This window comes from Podarcis melisellensis, assembly GCF_964234715.1.
Source record: "Podarcis melisellensis genome assembly, chromosome: 10".
Lineage (NCBI taxonomy): Eukaryota > Metazoa > Chordata > Lepidosauria > Squamata > Lacertidae > Podarcis > Podarcis melisellensis.
Window position 1 is genome coordinate 73,611,434 of NC_138542.1, and position 14,247 is coordinate 73,625,680.

The window sequence follows — 14,247 nt, forward strand, 5'->3', positions numbered from 1 at the left end:
GTGTATCTTTTATGATTGGTTCTAGCAAACAGCCAATAGGAATTTCAACCAGGCTGATTGGACAGAGGCAGCCAAAGGAGGAGCAAGGGGGCTGGGCTGAGGAAATATAAGTGCTGACCATCAGGGCTGGAGTGGGCAGAGCTTTGGTAACCATATACCACTGTGTCTCTCATTTATTTGTCTGACAAATAAATTATTATTTTAATTTCTCTATTGCTGCGTTGAATATTTCATTCCAGCTAAGCGTTAACCACAAGCAGGGTGCTACAATACTAGCCCCCACCCATTTTTAAGAAACAAAATCACCTGGCAAAATGCAGACCTGACTACATCTCTTCCCTGGAAAAAATACCTCTGTGAGCCCAAGTTTATTACAATTTCATTTATTGCTCCTGGGCCTGAAGGATCATATACCAAAATACGGTATGAAATGTGAAATAAAAAGACTGCTTTGATAAAGGCCATTTTGAGCCTTGAAAGGATATCTCAGCCACACCTGCAACATCCTTATTAGGCAGACCACTGTTACAATTTCCAGCTGGGGGAAAGGAGGAAGACGACTGCCTACAAGCCAGGATGGCATTCAAATCTGCACGATGCTTCATTAGCTCACAAGCAGAGAGATACTACGGAGAGTCCAGCCTTCCTCCAGATTAGTGCACCATTTGGTTCCCATGAGGAAGTTTGCTTTTAGTTTCCAGAAGATTTGCCTCTCCAGTCACCTGCAGGAAATATGGGAAACGCCTTCCTGATGTTGCTGTGGCAGACCCTGCCAGAGTCTCCAAGAGGTTGCAGGATACTTTCCTCAACATTGTATACCTGAAGGAGCGTCTCCACCCCCTTCGTTCAGCCCAGACACTGAGGTCCAGGTCTGAGGGTCTTCTGGTGGTTCCCTCCCTACGAGAAGCGAGGTTACAGGGAACCAGGCAGAGGGCCTTCTCGGTGGTGGCGCCCGAATGGAAACCAGAGTTGGAGGTCATACACTTTTTATTACTGGGGAATGATCAGGAGCTCACCAAATTAGCAGCTAAATATCTTTATTTGGTTTTTTGTCGCAGAAACACGTTACAGACGTCTGTTCTCCCTGGAGACCTAGAGATGTAACGTTAAGACTTTTCACCTCTTTTCATTTGACAAATGTTCTGTGACATTGGGGAGGTGGTCATTCTGTATTGATTTACTATGGATGTTTGTATGTGATGCCAATAAAAGGTTTGATGATGATGATGATTGCCCTGAGCATTTGGGCCACAGAGCCTGCTTGGAGCTGCTCAGCTGCTGTCCCCAATCCAAAAACTGAGATGATCCATTTTGATGCCTGGTTCCTCCCCACTCCCCACCCCTGGTGAGGACCAGACCTTGTACATAGCTGGCTTTCCATGAGGTGAAGGCACATGGTGCCACCAGTTTGCTGATGCTGAACCTGTAAAGGTCTGGTCAATGCATGGATGGTTGACCACTTAGGAACCCCACGGGTTCCACAGAGGAAGAAAGGCAAGATGTTAACAAAGGAATATCTGGGCTTCTCAATTCATCCCAGGCTTCTCAAGTTCTTTATTATTGCATACATCAACCGTGTAAACAGCTTGGCTTCTTTTTGGGATGTGTTGTGGTTCTAGCGCTGCCTTCTAGTTTTCTTAAGATATGAGCCACCCCCTTGAAGTGGAAGGGCCATCCGATGGGCTGAGAAAGGGTGCGACAGAGGGCATAGGGAAGGTGTAGGGAGAAGATAGTCCAATGTATGCTTCCGCAGTTAAGCCAAGCCCTACCAGGCACTGCCTGAAGACTGGCGAATTCCAGTGAGCAGAGAGACATTTGTCACAGAGAGCACAGAGCAAACCAGGCAACCTCTGGCTGGACGGAATTCATTCCTAAATGCAAGTCACCCAGAACACTGCCCTTGGGGGAGATGAGCGAGGCACGGTTGGAAGTTGATTCCACAAAGTCCTCCTCCAAGGAGAAAGAAGAAGAAGATCAGTCATCGCGAACACTCGAAGTGGCAAGGTTTTACAGAGTATGTTGGCAAGGGCAGAGGCAAAGCTGCCTGCTGCAACCACCTCTAAGACCATGTCTTGCTTTCGCACTGTTGGACCAGCCTCTCTCAGGATCCAGGGACATTTAAAGCAGGGGCAGGGGTAGGCAACCTAAGGCCCGTGGGCCGGATCCGGCCCAATCGCCTTCTCAATCCGGCCCACTGACAGTCTGGGAATCAGCATGTTTTTACATGAGTAGAATGTGTCCTTTTATTTAAAATACATCACTGGGTTATTTGTGGGACATAGGAATTTGTTCATATTTTTTTCCAAAATATAGTCCGGCCCACCACATGCTCTGAGGGATGGTGGACCGGCCCACGGCTGAAAAAGGTTGCTGACCCCTGTTTTAAAAGCACTGAGGTCATGAGTGCAAATCCTGCATCTCTAGGCAGGGCTGGGGATTTCCCTTCCTTGAAACCCCAGGAAGCTGCTGCCAGTCAGTTTAGACAATACAGACCTAGTTGGGCCAAATGGTCTGACTCAGTATGGTTTCCTATGTCCCTAACATGTGGATTCCCCTCAATGAAAAGGGTGCTGAAAGCCCTCATTGGAATTCGCAACTGTTCAGCTGTGCAGAGTACGGCGAGTGGCAGGAGCTTATGCAAGGGAGGCTAAGAGTCCGACGCGCAGTTGCAGCACAAAGGCTTTGGGCTACACGAAGGAGAACAGCAGGGCTCCAGCGAAGGGTCACTGCCCCTCGCAAGCTGACTCTCCCCAAACTCCATCTGTTTATCGAAAAGCGCCTTCTGCAGAGAGAGCTCCTTGAGGGCAGACAGGACGTCGGGTCCCACAGGGCCGCCTTGAAGGAGGTTGTAATTCTCCGCAGGATCTGACTCCAGGTCAAAGAGCAGCGGGGGCTCGTGGCCCGTCAGGGGGGTCGTCCCGTGGCAGTCCTGGTCGGGGGTCGTGTCGCTAAGGAAGGCTCCTGCAATGACACAAAAAGGAGACATGGTGCACCATTGCCGTCCCAGGTCAGGAAGGGGTTCAGGTGACCATAGGGAGAGCAAGGCAGGATCAAGCCCTGGGCTTACCTTGCGTGAAGAAGTGGGCTTTGTATTTTCCATAGCGGACTGCGAAGACGCCGAGCGACTGGCTGGGGGCTGGTGGGTAATAGAACATGGTCTGACGGGGACTCTGAAAGAGGAGCCAGAATGATATGCCTTGTGATATTTGGTTGAAAGGCAGCATATTAATTTAAGGAACAACAATATGAGGAAGGTAATATGCAAAGCATGAGATTTTCCACTTCATTGGCTGCCAACAGAGAAAACGTTGAGCGGGACACCTTCAGCAACAGGTCTGCTTTGTGGGGTGTAATCCACTGGTGCAGTCAAATGCAACATTCCTTATTTCTCTAGAATGGGCACAAGCAGGGGGACATCCGGTCAGTGTAACTTCCTGTTCCACTGGTCCGGAGCATCCTCCCCCTGCATGTGACCAGGGAGATGGGCATGGCTCTGGCTGACTCCATAAAAGAGACGAGTCACGCAGCCATCTCTCTTTCTTGATTCCATACTGCTGCTGCCATTTTTGTTCTCTTGATGCTGTTCTCTTAATGCATTTTGCTGTCTGCTGGCTCTCAGCTAGCAGCACATGGGCTTTGATCCTTACAAAGGATGTAAGCCACACTTTTCTCTGTATTTGTAACTGCTAGCTAAAGCCTGCCTTCGGGGATCATACTGTGAACTGAATGTGAGTAAACTTCTTGTTACTTTTAAGGAGACTCTTGTGTCCTTATACTTTTAAGAAGGATAAAAGGGGACACCAGGAATAATCCAATCTGCTTAACTAAAGAGATTCAAACTAATCTGCAAACTAGCTTTCTGCTCTGCTACATGACTCATGAGAGTGAGTGAAGGAAGGATAATATTTAATCAATGTATCCTCTCCTACTATCCTTAACATTCCCACATGCTTAGCCTAACCTTACCTGGAAGCACAGAATTATTTGCTCCAGCAGCAGCAGCTGGACATATCAAGGGCCCCATTACCTTCAGTAGCTTAGGGCCTCATCAAACCTAAATCCAGCACGCTTCTCAAACTAGGTAGCACGGCTGCTCTCCAGCGTCACCAAGCTCCCCCCAAGCACCACGGCCCCAGAGATTCGCTCAACGCCTTGCGGTCCCGCAAATGGTGTCGGAGGGAACGTGGTGGAACTGCTGCAATCCCGGAAGACCATCTGCAGTGGCACCAAGGAAACAGGATGGAGTGCAGAGGGGTCAACGGACCACCCCGCTTCCCTGCCCCTACCTGCTCCCCCACACAGCAGCCCATTTCAATTCACACTGACTGTGACAGCCGCTGCTGAGAAGGAGAAACCAACCGGAAGCTCACCTTCCCACCTTCAAAGATGATGGGGCTGAGGTCGTAGCCGTCCAGTGTGACATTGGGGAGAGGAGCCCCAACCAAGGCTGCCACTGTAGGCAGGATGTCTAGGGTGCTGGCCAGCTCATGGGTCACACCTGAATGCAGAAACAGACAGGAAAAGAAGGGGCAGCGAAAGACAATTGGGGTATGGTACTTTAAATTTTGGCGTTGACCTGTTTTAGCCCACCCGGGGAAGGTATACCCCCTAGAAATCCATTAAAAATAGTATTAATTATAATACCCCCATGTAACCGACAGGCAAGCAATACACCCAGTTTCACCGCCAGCCAAAGCAACCCCTGTCCTTCCTGCTAGATTGTAAACACGACCTGCAAGGTCCAGGATGGGGAGGCAGTCCTTTAAAAAATATTTTTTTAAAAAAAACACACACACCAGGTGCCCAGCCCTGATTTGGAAGACATGTGCTGTGACATCCTCTGAACACAAGCCAGGAAGGGTAGCCAGGGCAGATCCAAGCAGTGGCATAGCAAGGTTAGGTGGTACCCGGTGTGGAAAATTTCTTGTCACCCCCTCCCCCCTGAAATCTAGTTGGACTCCCAAGAGACTGTGATCTACTCACAGTATGAAAAGACTGGCTGTGATCTACGCATTGTCATTGCCAGGAGTTGTTGAGTTTTTTTTAGGGGTAAAGGTAAAGGGACCCCTGACCGTCAGGTCCAGTCGCGGCCAATTCTGGGGTTGCGGCGCTCATCTCGCTTTACTGGCCGAGGGAGCCGGCGTACAGCTTCCGGGTCATGTGACCAGCATGACTATGCCACTTCTGGCAAACCAGAGCAGCGCACGGAAACGCTGTTTACCTTCCTGCCAGAGCAGTACCTATTTATCTACTTGCACTTTGAGGTGCTTTCGAACTGCTAGGTGGGCAGGAGCTGGGACCGAGAACCGCCGACCTTCTGATCAGCAAGTCCTAGGCTCTGTGGTTTAACCCACAGCACCAGCCACGTCCCGTTTTTTTAGGGAAGGGTTGGCCAAAGTTCTTGAGCTTCTTTTGGGGTTACAGGCTTTGGGTCCTGAGTTGAGGGAGATTCTCCTTCTCTTCTTCCCTTCGCCCTTTGCTTGTTTGTTTGCTTGCCTGCCTCCCTGCCTTCTAAAGCAGCTGGGCTGTCAAAACGGGGAGGGGGGGAAGGCTGCCGGCAAAGTGGCCCAGATCCATCAATTCCCCTGACAGATTGCAGTAGGCAGGAATCGCGGGCATGCAGTGTGCCGAATGTCACCCCCCTCGGTAATGATACCTGGGGCGGCCTGCCCCCATTGCCCCCACCTTGCTCCACCCCTGGATGCAGGACTGCACCTGCTCTAGCAGTTGCTGCAACCCTGAGGCTGCAAGGGCCAGACGTACCTGGGGCAATGCGGCCTGGCCAGTAGGCCACAGCAGGCTCCCTCACTCCACCCTCATACGTTGTGCCCTTGCCACACTTCAGGTGGCCAGAGCTGCCTCCTCGGGACATGCGCATGGTTTCAGGGCTGCAGGTGAGAGGAAATGAACATTAGGATGCAATATTCCACCACCACACCGCTTTTTCATTTAAAACATTTTCTAAATTACGTTTCGAAATATTCATTTAAGCAACCTTAAATCAATAACTTCCATTCTCTTCTTTCCATGGTTCATTGTATATATCCTAAAGGTAAAGGGAACCCTGACCATTAGGTCCAGTCGTGACTGACTCTGGAGTTGCGGCGCTCATCTCGCTTTACTGGCCGAGGGAGCCGGCATACAGCTTCCGGGTCATGTGGCCAGCATGACTAAGCCACTTCTGGCGAACCAGAGCAGCGCACAGAAACGCCGTTTACCTTCCCCCTGGAGTGGTACCTATTTATCTACTTGCACTTTGATGTGCTTTCGAACTGCTAGGTCGGCAGCAGCAGGGACTGAGCTCACCCCGTCGCAGGGATTCGAACCACTGACCTTCTGATCGGCAAGCCCTAGGCTCTGTGGTTTAACCCACAGCACTACCCGTGTCCTTTTACATACCTTACATCTCTACATATTTTACATGAACTAAACCGTTCAGTAATCAATTGCTACATCCATCAAATCTTATTCGCACTGTCGAATTTATCTTAATGCTACCAGCGTTTTCAAATGAACACAATTTTCACCCATATATTCAGGAAACATTTTCCAGTCTTCTTTAAACGTGCATTTTTCTTGATTTCTTATTCTATATGTTAGATATATTCCACCAGTTTAAGTTAACATTCTTCTTTGGTTGGGACCTCGCTCATTTTCCATTAAAACATCCCCTTTCTAACAAACGTGGTCAGATCACTTGCGTCTTACGCAGGGATTAATTTCCCTGGGCTGTGTGTATAAAGCCAAAATCGTGTATGGTCAAAACAACACCTTGGAAGTGCCCCTGTGCGATCATCTTTACCTTCCAGAGCCGGCATGCCAAAAGGGTCTTAACCCCTCACCACAAATGGGAAAGAGAGCTTTCAAACACTGAGTTTACTTACTGGTCTCTGGGAGGCTCTTGCGAGATCTTGCATGGCCATCGCAAGATCTCATGAGTGCCTCCCAGAGCCCAGTAAGGAAGTCTGAGAGTTTAAATGCTCCTTCCACACTGGGGAAGCCCTGCACAAAAAGAGCTTTTAAGCTCTCTGCCTTCCATGTGTTTAATTTGTGCAATGTCAACCGCATACAGTTGAACTTGCATGTGTTCAATGCACATAAGTTGCCTGGAACTCAAAGCTCCCCAAATTCTGCAGCCATATCTTATGGCCAGATGGATCAATTTGCCTTCAAGGAGCTCAGGAGCTCAGCTGTAGTCAAAAAGTATATTAAGACAGCAGAACTAGTCTCCAATGTCAGCAATTCACTGTCCATCCTAATAAAGTCCGCAACAGTCTTTGCCAATCTTTCCTGCTTCCCGAGCAAAACAACAGCAACGTTGAGACCCAGTTCTGGGTTAGATATCTTGGAGATGAGAAGCACCCTAACCCGTTGTCGGCGGTGAAGAACACCAGGGAGTTTTCGGCTACCCCGCCGTCCTGCAGCGCTTGCAAAATGTGCCCCACGGATCCATCAAACTCAAGGAGGGCGTCTCCGAAAGGGCCCCTGGGCGAGCGGCCTGCGTATTCTTCGCTCCCAAACTGGGGGTAATGCGTGTGCTGTGGATGAGCAGAGAACAAGGCACTTGTCAATGTTCCTAACTTCAGCAGAATAGTTTCACCAGGAAACCTCGGAAGAGCCTTGCTGGTTCCATTGCCCAAGGTGGCCCAGCAAGAGGCCTCTGGGGAGCATGCAAGGACGATGCAGGAGGGAATAGCTCTCTCCCCCTTTAAGCATCCTGGCTCATTGCAATTGATAGAGCGGATGCTGGGAAATTAAAACTATGTGTACCGCCATGCTCCACCCCCACTCACAGCTTAATTTGTCCCAAAGTTGATCTCTACCATTCCCATTTTCCTGGCTGGGGTTTCTCTGTGGTGGCTCCCTTGTTATATACAGTGGCACCTCAAGTTACAAATGCCTCAGGTTACAAATGCTTCAGGTTAAAAACTCTGCTAACCTGGAAGAGGTACCTTGAGTTGAGAACTTTGCCCCAGGATGAGAACGGAAATCGTGTGCTGGTGGTGCAATGGTAGCAAGAGGCCCCATTAGCGAAAGCACACCTCTGGCTAAGAACAGTTTTAGGTTAAGAACGGACCTCCGGAACGAATTACCGGTAAGTTCGTAACTAGAGGTACCACTTTATAAGTCTTTCCATCTGGAGATATGCCTCCCCCCCCCCTCATGACTTCTAGGAGACAACTTAAAGAAACACATTTTCTCACAGGCTTTTGAACTGATTATAAGGCTGCTGCAGCATTGCTAACTGGTTTAATCGCCTTGTTGCAGTGTTTTAATGGTGTTTTAACTTCATTATTTTGTTTTGTTCCCACTAAACACCAGGAAGAACTTTCTGACGACACAAGTCATACACAGTAGCAGAACAGGCCATCTACAATAGCAGATGATGGACTTTCCTTCCTTGGAGGGTTTTAAACAGAGGTCGGACGGCCATCTACCATGTATGTTTTCGTTAAGAGTCCGGCATTGTGTGGGGTTAGGCTAGAGGACCCTCAGAGTCCCTTCCAACTCTTACAATTCTTTGTTAAAGACAGGGGCAGCCCAGCAGTGCTCTTAACTGCCTGCACCTGGTGGTCAGAAACATGTAGCATTTTATATTTATAAAATCATCATTTGGCAGCAGAAGAGCCTTGAGGTTTTGAGAAGGGTCTGGACTATCAGAAATGTGCATACATGTGATTATTTTGCAGGATGCATTTCATCAACCAAGGGTGGGGCTAAGCATGATACGGGGAACTCTGACTATTCTTTTAAAGCACACAACCCTTTTTCAAAATCCGCTCTAGACAAGAGACTGCTCTGTGTGAAGAAACACCTGCTCTAGTTATCTCCCACTTGGACTACTGCAATGCGCTCTATGTGGGGCTACCTTTGAAGGTGATACGGAAACTACAACTAATCCAGAATGCAGCAGCTAGACTGGTGACTGGGAGTGGCTGCTGAGACCTTATAACACCGGTCCTGAAGGACCCACATTGGCCCCCAGTACGTTTCCAAGCACAATTCAAAGTTCTGGTGCTTTAAAGCCCTAAATGGCCTCGGTCCAGTATACCTGAAGGAGTGTCTCCACCCCCATCATTCAGCCCGGACACTGAGGGCCTTCTGGAGGTTCCCTCCCTGTGAGAAATGAGGTTACACCAGGGAACCAGGCAGAGGGCCTTCTCAGTGGTGGCGCCCGCCCTGGGGAACACCCTCCCATCAGATGTCAAGGAAATAAACAACTATCTGACTTTTAGAAGACATCTGAAGGCAGCCCTGTTTAGGGAAGTTTTTAATGTTTGAAGTTTTATTGTGCTTTTAATATTTTGTTGGGTGCCGCACAGAGTGGCTGGAGAAACCCAGACAGATGGGCAGGGTATAAATAATAAATTATTATTAATAATAATATTAGTTTCAGAGGGGAGCAGGGTGTGTCAAAATCCCTATCAACCAGAGAGGTGGGGGACCATGCAGACGCTCATTCTTTCCTGTGTGGCATAAAAGTGCATCTCACACAGCTGCAGGCAGCGCTGGAGCTCTACTAGACTCCAGAGAACAGGCTCCAGCCCATCCGAAGGACAGGAATAAAACTTAACTGCCTGGGTTCTTTGCCCTAAGCCTGCACAAAGAGCTCCGGAACTTACATGGGAGGCATAATATAGCAGGAAGGACTGGTTGCGCCGTGCACAACCGAGAATGAAGTCTCGGGCAAAGCCGTTGTAGAGAGGCTGCAAGTGTGGGAGGGACAGAGGTTGCTCTATGATGCTCTGGTTCCAGAACAGGGGGACGGGAACCACTCCCTGCTTGCAGGTTCCAAAGCAGGGCGTGTCCGGGGGGAAGCAGGTGAGGTTCTGGCAGGGCCCCTGCAGCAGGACAAGAAAGGAGAAAGGCAGTGTTATCACAGGAGAGAGGAGCAGTCAGAGCATGCCAGAGGCACAGAATGCACACAAGACGACAGGCGCTCATTGCCTTAGAAGCCCATTTAAGGGCTTCCACTCATTGTTCTAGCTCCACCAGCACCACTTCCATATGGGCGATGATGAAGTTTAACCTTAATATCTCTCTCTCTCACACACACATGGCCGGATTTAGGTTTGATGAGGCCCTAAGCTACTGAAGGTAATGGGGCTCTTGATATGTCCAGCTGTCCTTTGTCAACAACAAATGGTCACTGTTTTGTGTGTTGAATGTATGCTATATGGTAACTGATGGACCTCATAGGTATCTCAAGCCATTTGCACATGTTGGCATGCAACTAGTCCATGCAGAATGTAGGCACCCTATATACAGAAATATACCTGAAGGAGCGTCTCCACCCCCATCGTTCAGCCCGGACACTGAGATCCAGTGCTGAGGGCCTTCTGGCGGATCCCTTATTGCAAGAAGTGAGGTTACAGGGAACCAGGCAGAGGGCCTTCTCGGTGGTGGCGCCCGCCCTGTGGAACACCCTCCCATCAGATGTCAAGGAAATAAGCAGCTATCCTATTTTTAAAAGACATCTGAAGGCAGCCCTGTTTAGGGACGTTTTTAATATTTAATGCTGTATTGTTTTTAACACTCGATTGGGAGCCGCCCAGAGTGGCTGGGGAAACCCAGCCAGATGGGCGGGGTATAAATAATAAATTATTATAATATTATTATTATAGAAAGGAGCAAACCAGTGATATTTCAGGGAGCAGGCTAGCAGGCCGGGCCCATGACTTACATCATAGCAGCCTACAAAACACAAAACACTGTTGCTGTATGTAGGTTTTATTTTATTGGTTATTTATTTTTGAAATGTACATCCAGGTTTTTTTCCTTTAATTTTTTTTTGGGGGGGGCAAGAGAGTGTGCCTCTAAGCTAGAGCTTGTTTAGCTTATACGTAAATCTGGCACTGCTCTCTCTCTCACACAATTCATCAACATTTCACAGCGAAGAATTTAACAAGAGCCTTGCCAGAGCAGACCAAATGCCCATCCTGACCAGCAGCCCGTTCCCAAGAATGTTTAAAGTTCATTGAATTGTTAATTTAATGCTTAAAGATCCCTGCATTGCAGGGGACTAGATAACGCTCTGCGTCCCTTCCAACTCTACAGTTCTGTGATTCGTTTGTGAGAAGCATTTTCCAAAGAATTAAGTGATATTGTATTGCCAATATAATATCAATGTAAAGGTAAAAGGTAAAGGGACCTCTGACAGTTAGGTCCAGTTGTGACCGACTCTGGGGTTGCGGTGCTCATCTCGCTTTACTGGCCGAGGAAGCCGGTGTACAGCTTCCAGGTCATGTGGCCAGCATGACTAAGCCGCTTCTGGCGAACCAGAGCAGCGCACGGAAACGCCGTTTACCTTCCCGCTGGAGCGGTACCTATTTATCTACTTGCGCTTTGACGTGCTTTTGAACTGCTAGGTTGGCAGGAGCAGGGACCGAGCAACCGGAGCTCATCCCGTGGCGGGGATTCGAACCGCCGACCTTCTGATTGGCAAGTCCTACGCACTGTGGTTTAACCCACAGCACCACCCATGTCCCAAGGTAGTCAGGCTCAAATCCGAACCTGCTGAATTCAGTGCTTTTCTTTTTTTATATAAAAAAAACGAACAAACCACCAAATTCACAGTGAATGCTAGAACTGTGGGGGAAAACCTCGCACTTCCCCAAGCAGATCTGAGTTAGACCCTCTCATTAAAACTGCTTCAACTGCAGCCTAAAGCACAGCACAAGGGTCTCATAGCCCAGCTCTCCTCCTTTCCTGCAGTGACTCCAAGCCTTCCCCCTTCTGAGCCTGCGCTGCTCCCTGCTTTGCCCACTGGGCCGCATCTCACCTGGTCATGCGAGTAGGGCACCCCCAGGAATTGGTCGAACCCTTGGTGCATGGGCAGGAATGTCCCATTCGGTCCGAGGCCCAGGTGCCACTTGCCTATCATGGCGGTGGCATAGCCTCGCCCCTTCAGCAGCTCCGCCAGAGTCACCTCGGCCAAGGGGAGGCCTCCTCGGGAGCCAGGGTAGAACACGCCGGGGTAAATGCCGGAGCGGGTCTGGTAGCGACCCGTCAGCAGGGCTGCCCTGGAGGGGTGAGAGCAAGTAGGAAAGACACTAGACTTCCGGGACAACAGCCAGGCAGTCACCTTCCTCCAGCCAAACCCCACCCACTCCAAAAGGAACATGCAGTCACCTCCCCACTCAAGGAAAGGTGCCCCAGGCAGCGCCAGATTTAGGGAAATGTGGGCAGTTCCCCCCCCAACTGGGTGCTGAGTAGAGGGGGTGCAGAATAATACCGTATTGGCCTGAATATAAGCCTCACTTCCCTCCTCTCCACCAAATTCCGACCGTGAAAAGTTAAACTGCAGCTTAAATTTGCGACCTTACAAAAATGGGTTTTTACGATATCACTGCTGAAACAGACGTACAGTAAAAAGGAACAAAACATGTTTTCTTGCCAATTTGCAAGCTTCAGACTATTGCCATTTATGAGTGTGAGTGCCTGTGGAATTGTGGCGACTGAATAGTGATTTGTGATTTTAGCGGTTGTATGGAAACTTTTGTGGGCTTGCAAGCTCAAAGGCTTCAATTGGCTCGGAGTTACAATTCTACCCAATGCAGCGATTTTCAGCCTGTAACCCAATTTTAAGGGAGCAGCTTATATTTGGATATTGTCTTTTCTTTCTCTCTTCCCCACCCTAAATTTTAAAGGTGTGGCTTAGTTGCGGGTGCAGCTTATATCCCAGCCAATACGGTAAGAATAATACTCAATAATAATGACTCAAGGTTGGAAGGGGTGCCCAATTTTGTCCTTGCTCAGGGTGCCTTTTTACCAAAGTCCACCCCTGCCCAAGGACTGAGGGAAGGGAGCGATAGAACATGCAAGGACCAGTCATCGTGTGTGTATTGGTGTCCAGAACATTTTACGGTTAGCATAGTCTGTATAACTGCATATCTGTGGTGTTGGGAGAAGGGACTGAGTCCGGGAAAGATGACTGTCCCCTTTGGTGTGACTTATGTCACATTAACTAACTCCCAACAATTGAGCAAGAAAAGGAGATGGGGATTGGCGTACCGGGAGGGGCTGCAGACAGGACTGCTGCTATAGAAGTCGGTGAACCGTAGGCCGGCGGCCGCCATCTTGTCCAGGTTGGGTGTCGAGGAGGTGGGATGCCCATAGCTGCCCAGATCTCCAAAGCCCAGGTCATCGGCGAAAATGAGGACAATGTTGGGGGGCTGGCTGGCGGAACTCAGTGGAGCCAGAGCCACCAGGCACAGAAGCACAAGTCCTAGAGAAGACATGGCTAATGAAGGCATGTTCCCAAAGACCATCCCCAGATGCTGCCCAGGTACTTAATGCCAAGGTTGGTGCCTGTTGGCCTATAGTCAGAAGAAGCTTTGCTGGAGTGACTACAGAGACAGGGCAGGAACCAAATGTTCTAGCCTCCCCAGCTCAAAACAACCATTGCCTCTTCTCAGCTACCCGCACCCCGACTCTAGAATAGCAAGATCACAGCACTAGGAGGTTGTCACAGATAATCCTCCTCTTTGAGGCAGGTGGCAGGTGCTCTGTAGAAGACAAGTCTACAAGGAGAACCGACAGCTCGGCAGGGATGGAGATATTGAAGAGGGCATCACCGAAAACATGAAGACCAAAGAAAGAAGACTCTCTGAAAACAAAAGAAGAACGTTGCTGCATCAAGCCAAAGGCGGCCCATCTAATCCAGAATCCTGTTATCCCAGGGCGAACCAGGTGCTCCGGTGGGAAGTCCCAAGCAGGATCCAAGCACAACAGCTCCTCTCGCCTGTTGGGAATCCCAGGAACTGGTGTCCTGATTCTGAAGAGCACTAGCGCTTATCCACCATTAATCTGCCAAACTCTCTTTTAGAGTCATTTAAGGCGGCAGCCAACACTGTTTAAGGATACACTGAGTGAGGTAGGACTTCGTTTCGTCTGCCCTGAAATCTTCCAACATTCAGCTTCACTGAAGGGCTCTGAGGGGGGAGAGAAACCTTTGCTCTTTCCACTTCCCCTACACCCTTGTTTCCAACATTCATAGAACCAGTAATGGGAGACAAAAAAATGCATATGCCCTATTCTTCTCATTTTTCACAGGGATTTATAGCCAGCTCCACACTTTCTGTGTTTAACTTCCCTCCCCCCAGCCGGAAGAACTCCTGCAGATGTCCATACCATGAATATGATCATGTTTGCCACACCATTCCTGTGACTAACTGCTTTTCTAATCTAAAAAGCCACAAACATTGCAACTTTTCCACACAGAGAATTTTCGCTTCTCCTTTCCTG

The 14,247-nt window shown here is 49.2% G+C and overlaps 1 protein-coding gene across 1 annotated transcript; it reads right to left on the reverse strand.

The window, feature by feature from the left end:
* Positions 1-1,530: 1,530 nt before the first annotated feature.
* ARSA (arylsulfatase A) lies at positions 1,531-14,229 on the reverse strand. The gene is made up of 8 exons (XM_081927148.1): positions 13,015-14,229; positions 11,783-12,023; positions 9,624-9,842; positions 7,369-7,538; positions 5,764-5,888; positions 4,371-4,498; positions 3,068-3,170; positions 1,531-2,961 (listed from the first exon to the last, which is right to left on the reverse strand). The coding sequence occupies exons 1-8, from the start codon at positions 13,269-13,271 to the stop codon at positions 2,648-2,650; spliced, it is 1,557 nt and encodes a 518-aa protein (XP_081783274.1). The 5' UTR covers positions 13,272-14,229; the 3' UTR covers positions 1,531-2,647.
* Between the last annotated feature and the right edge of the window lie 18 nt (positions 14,230-14,247).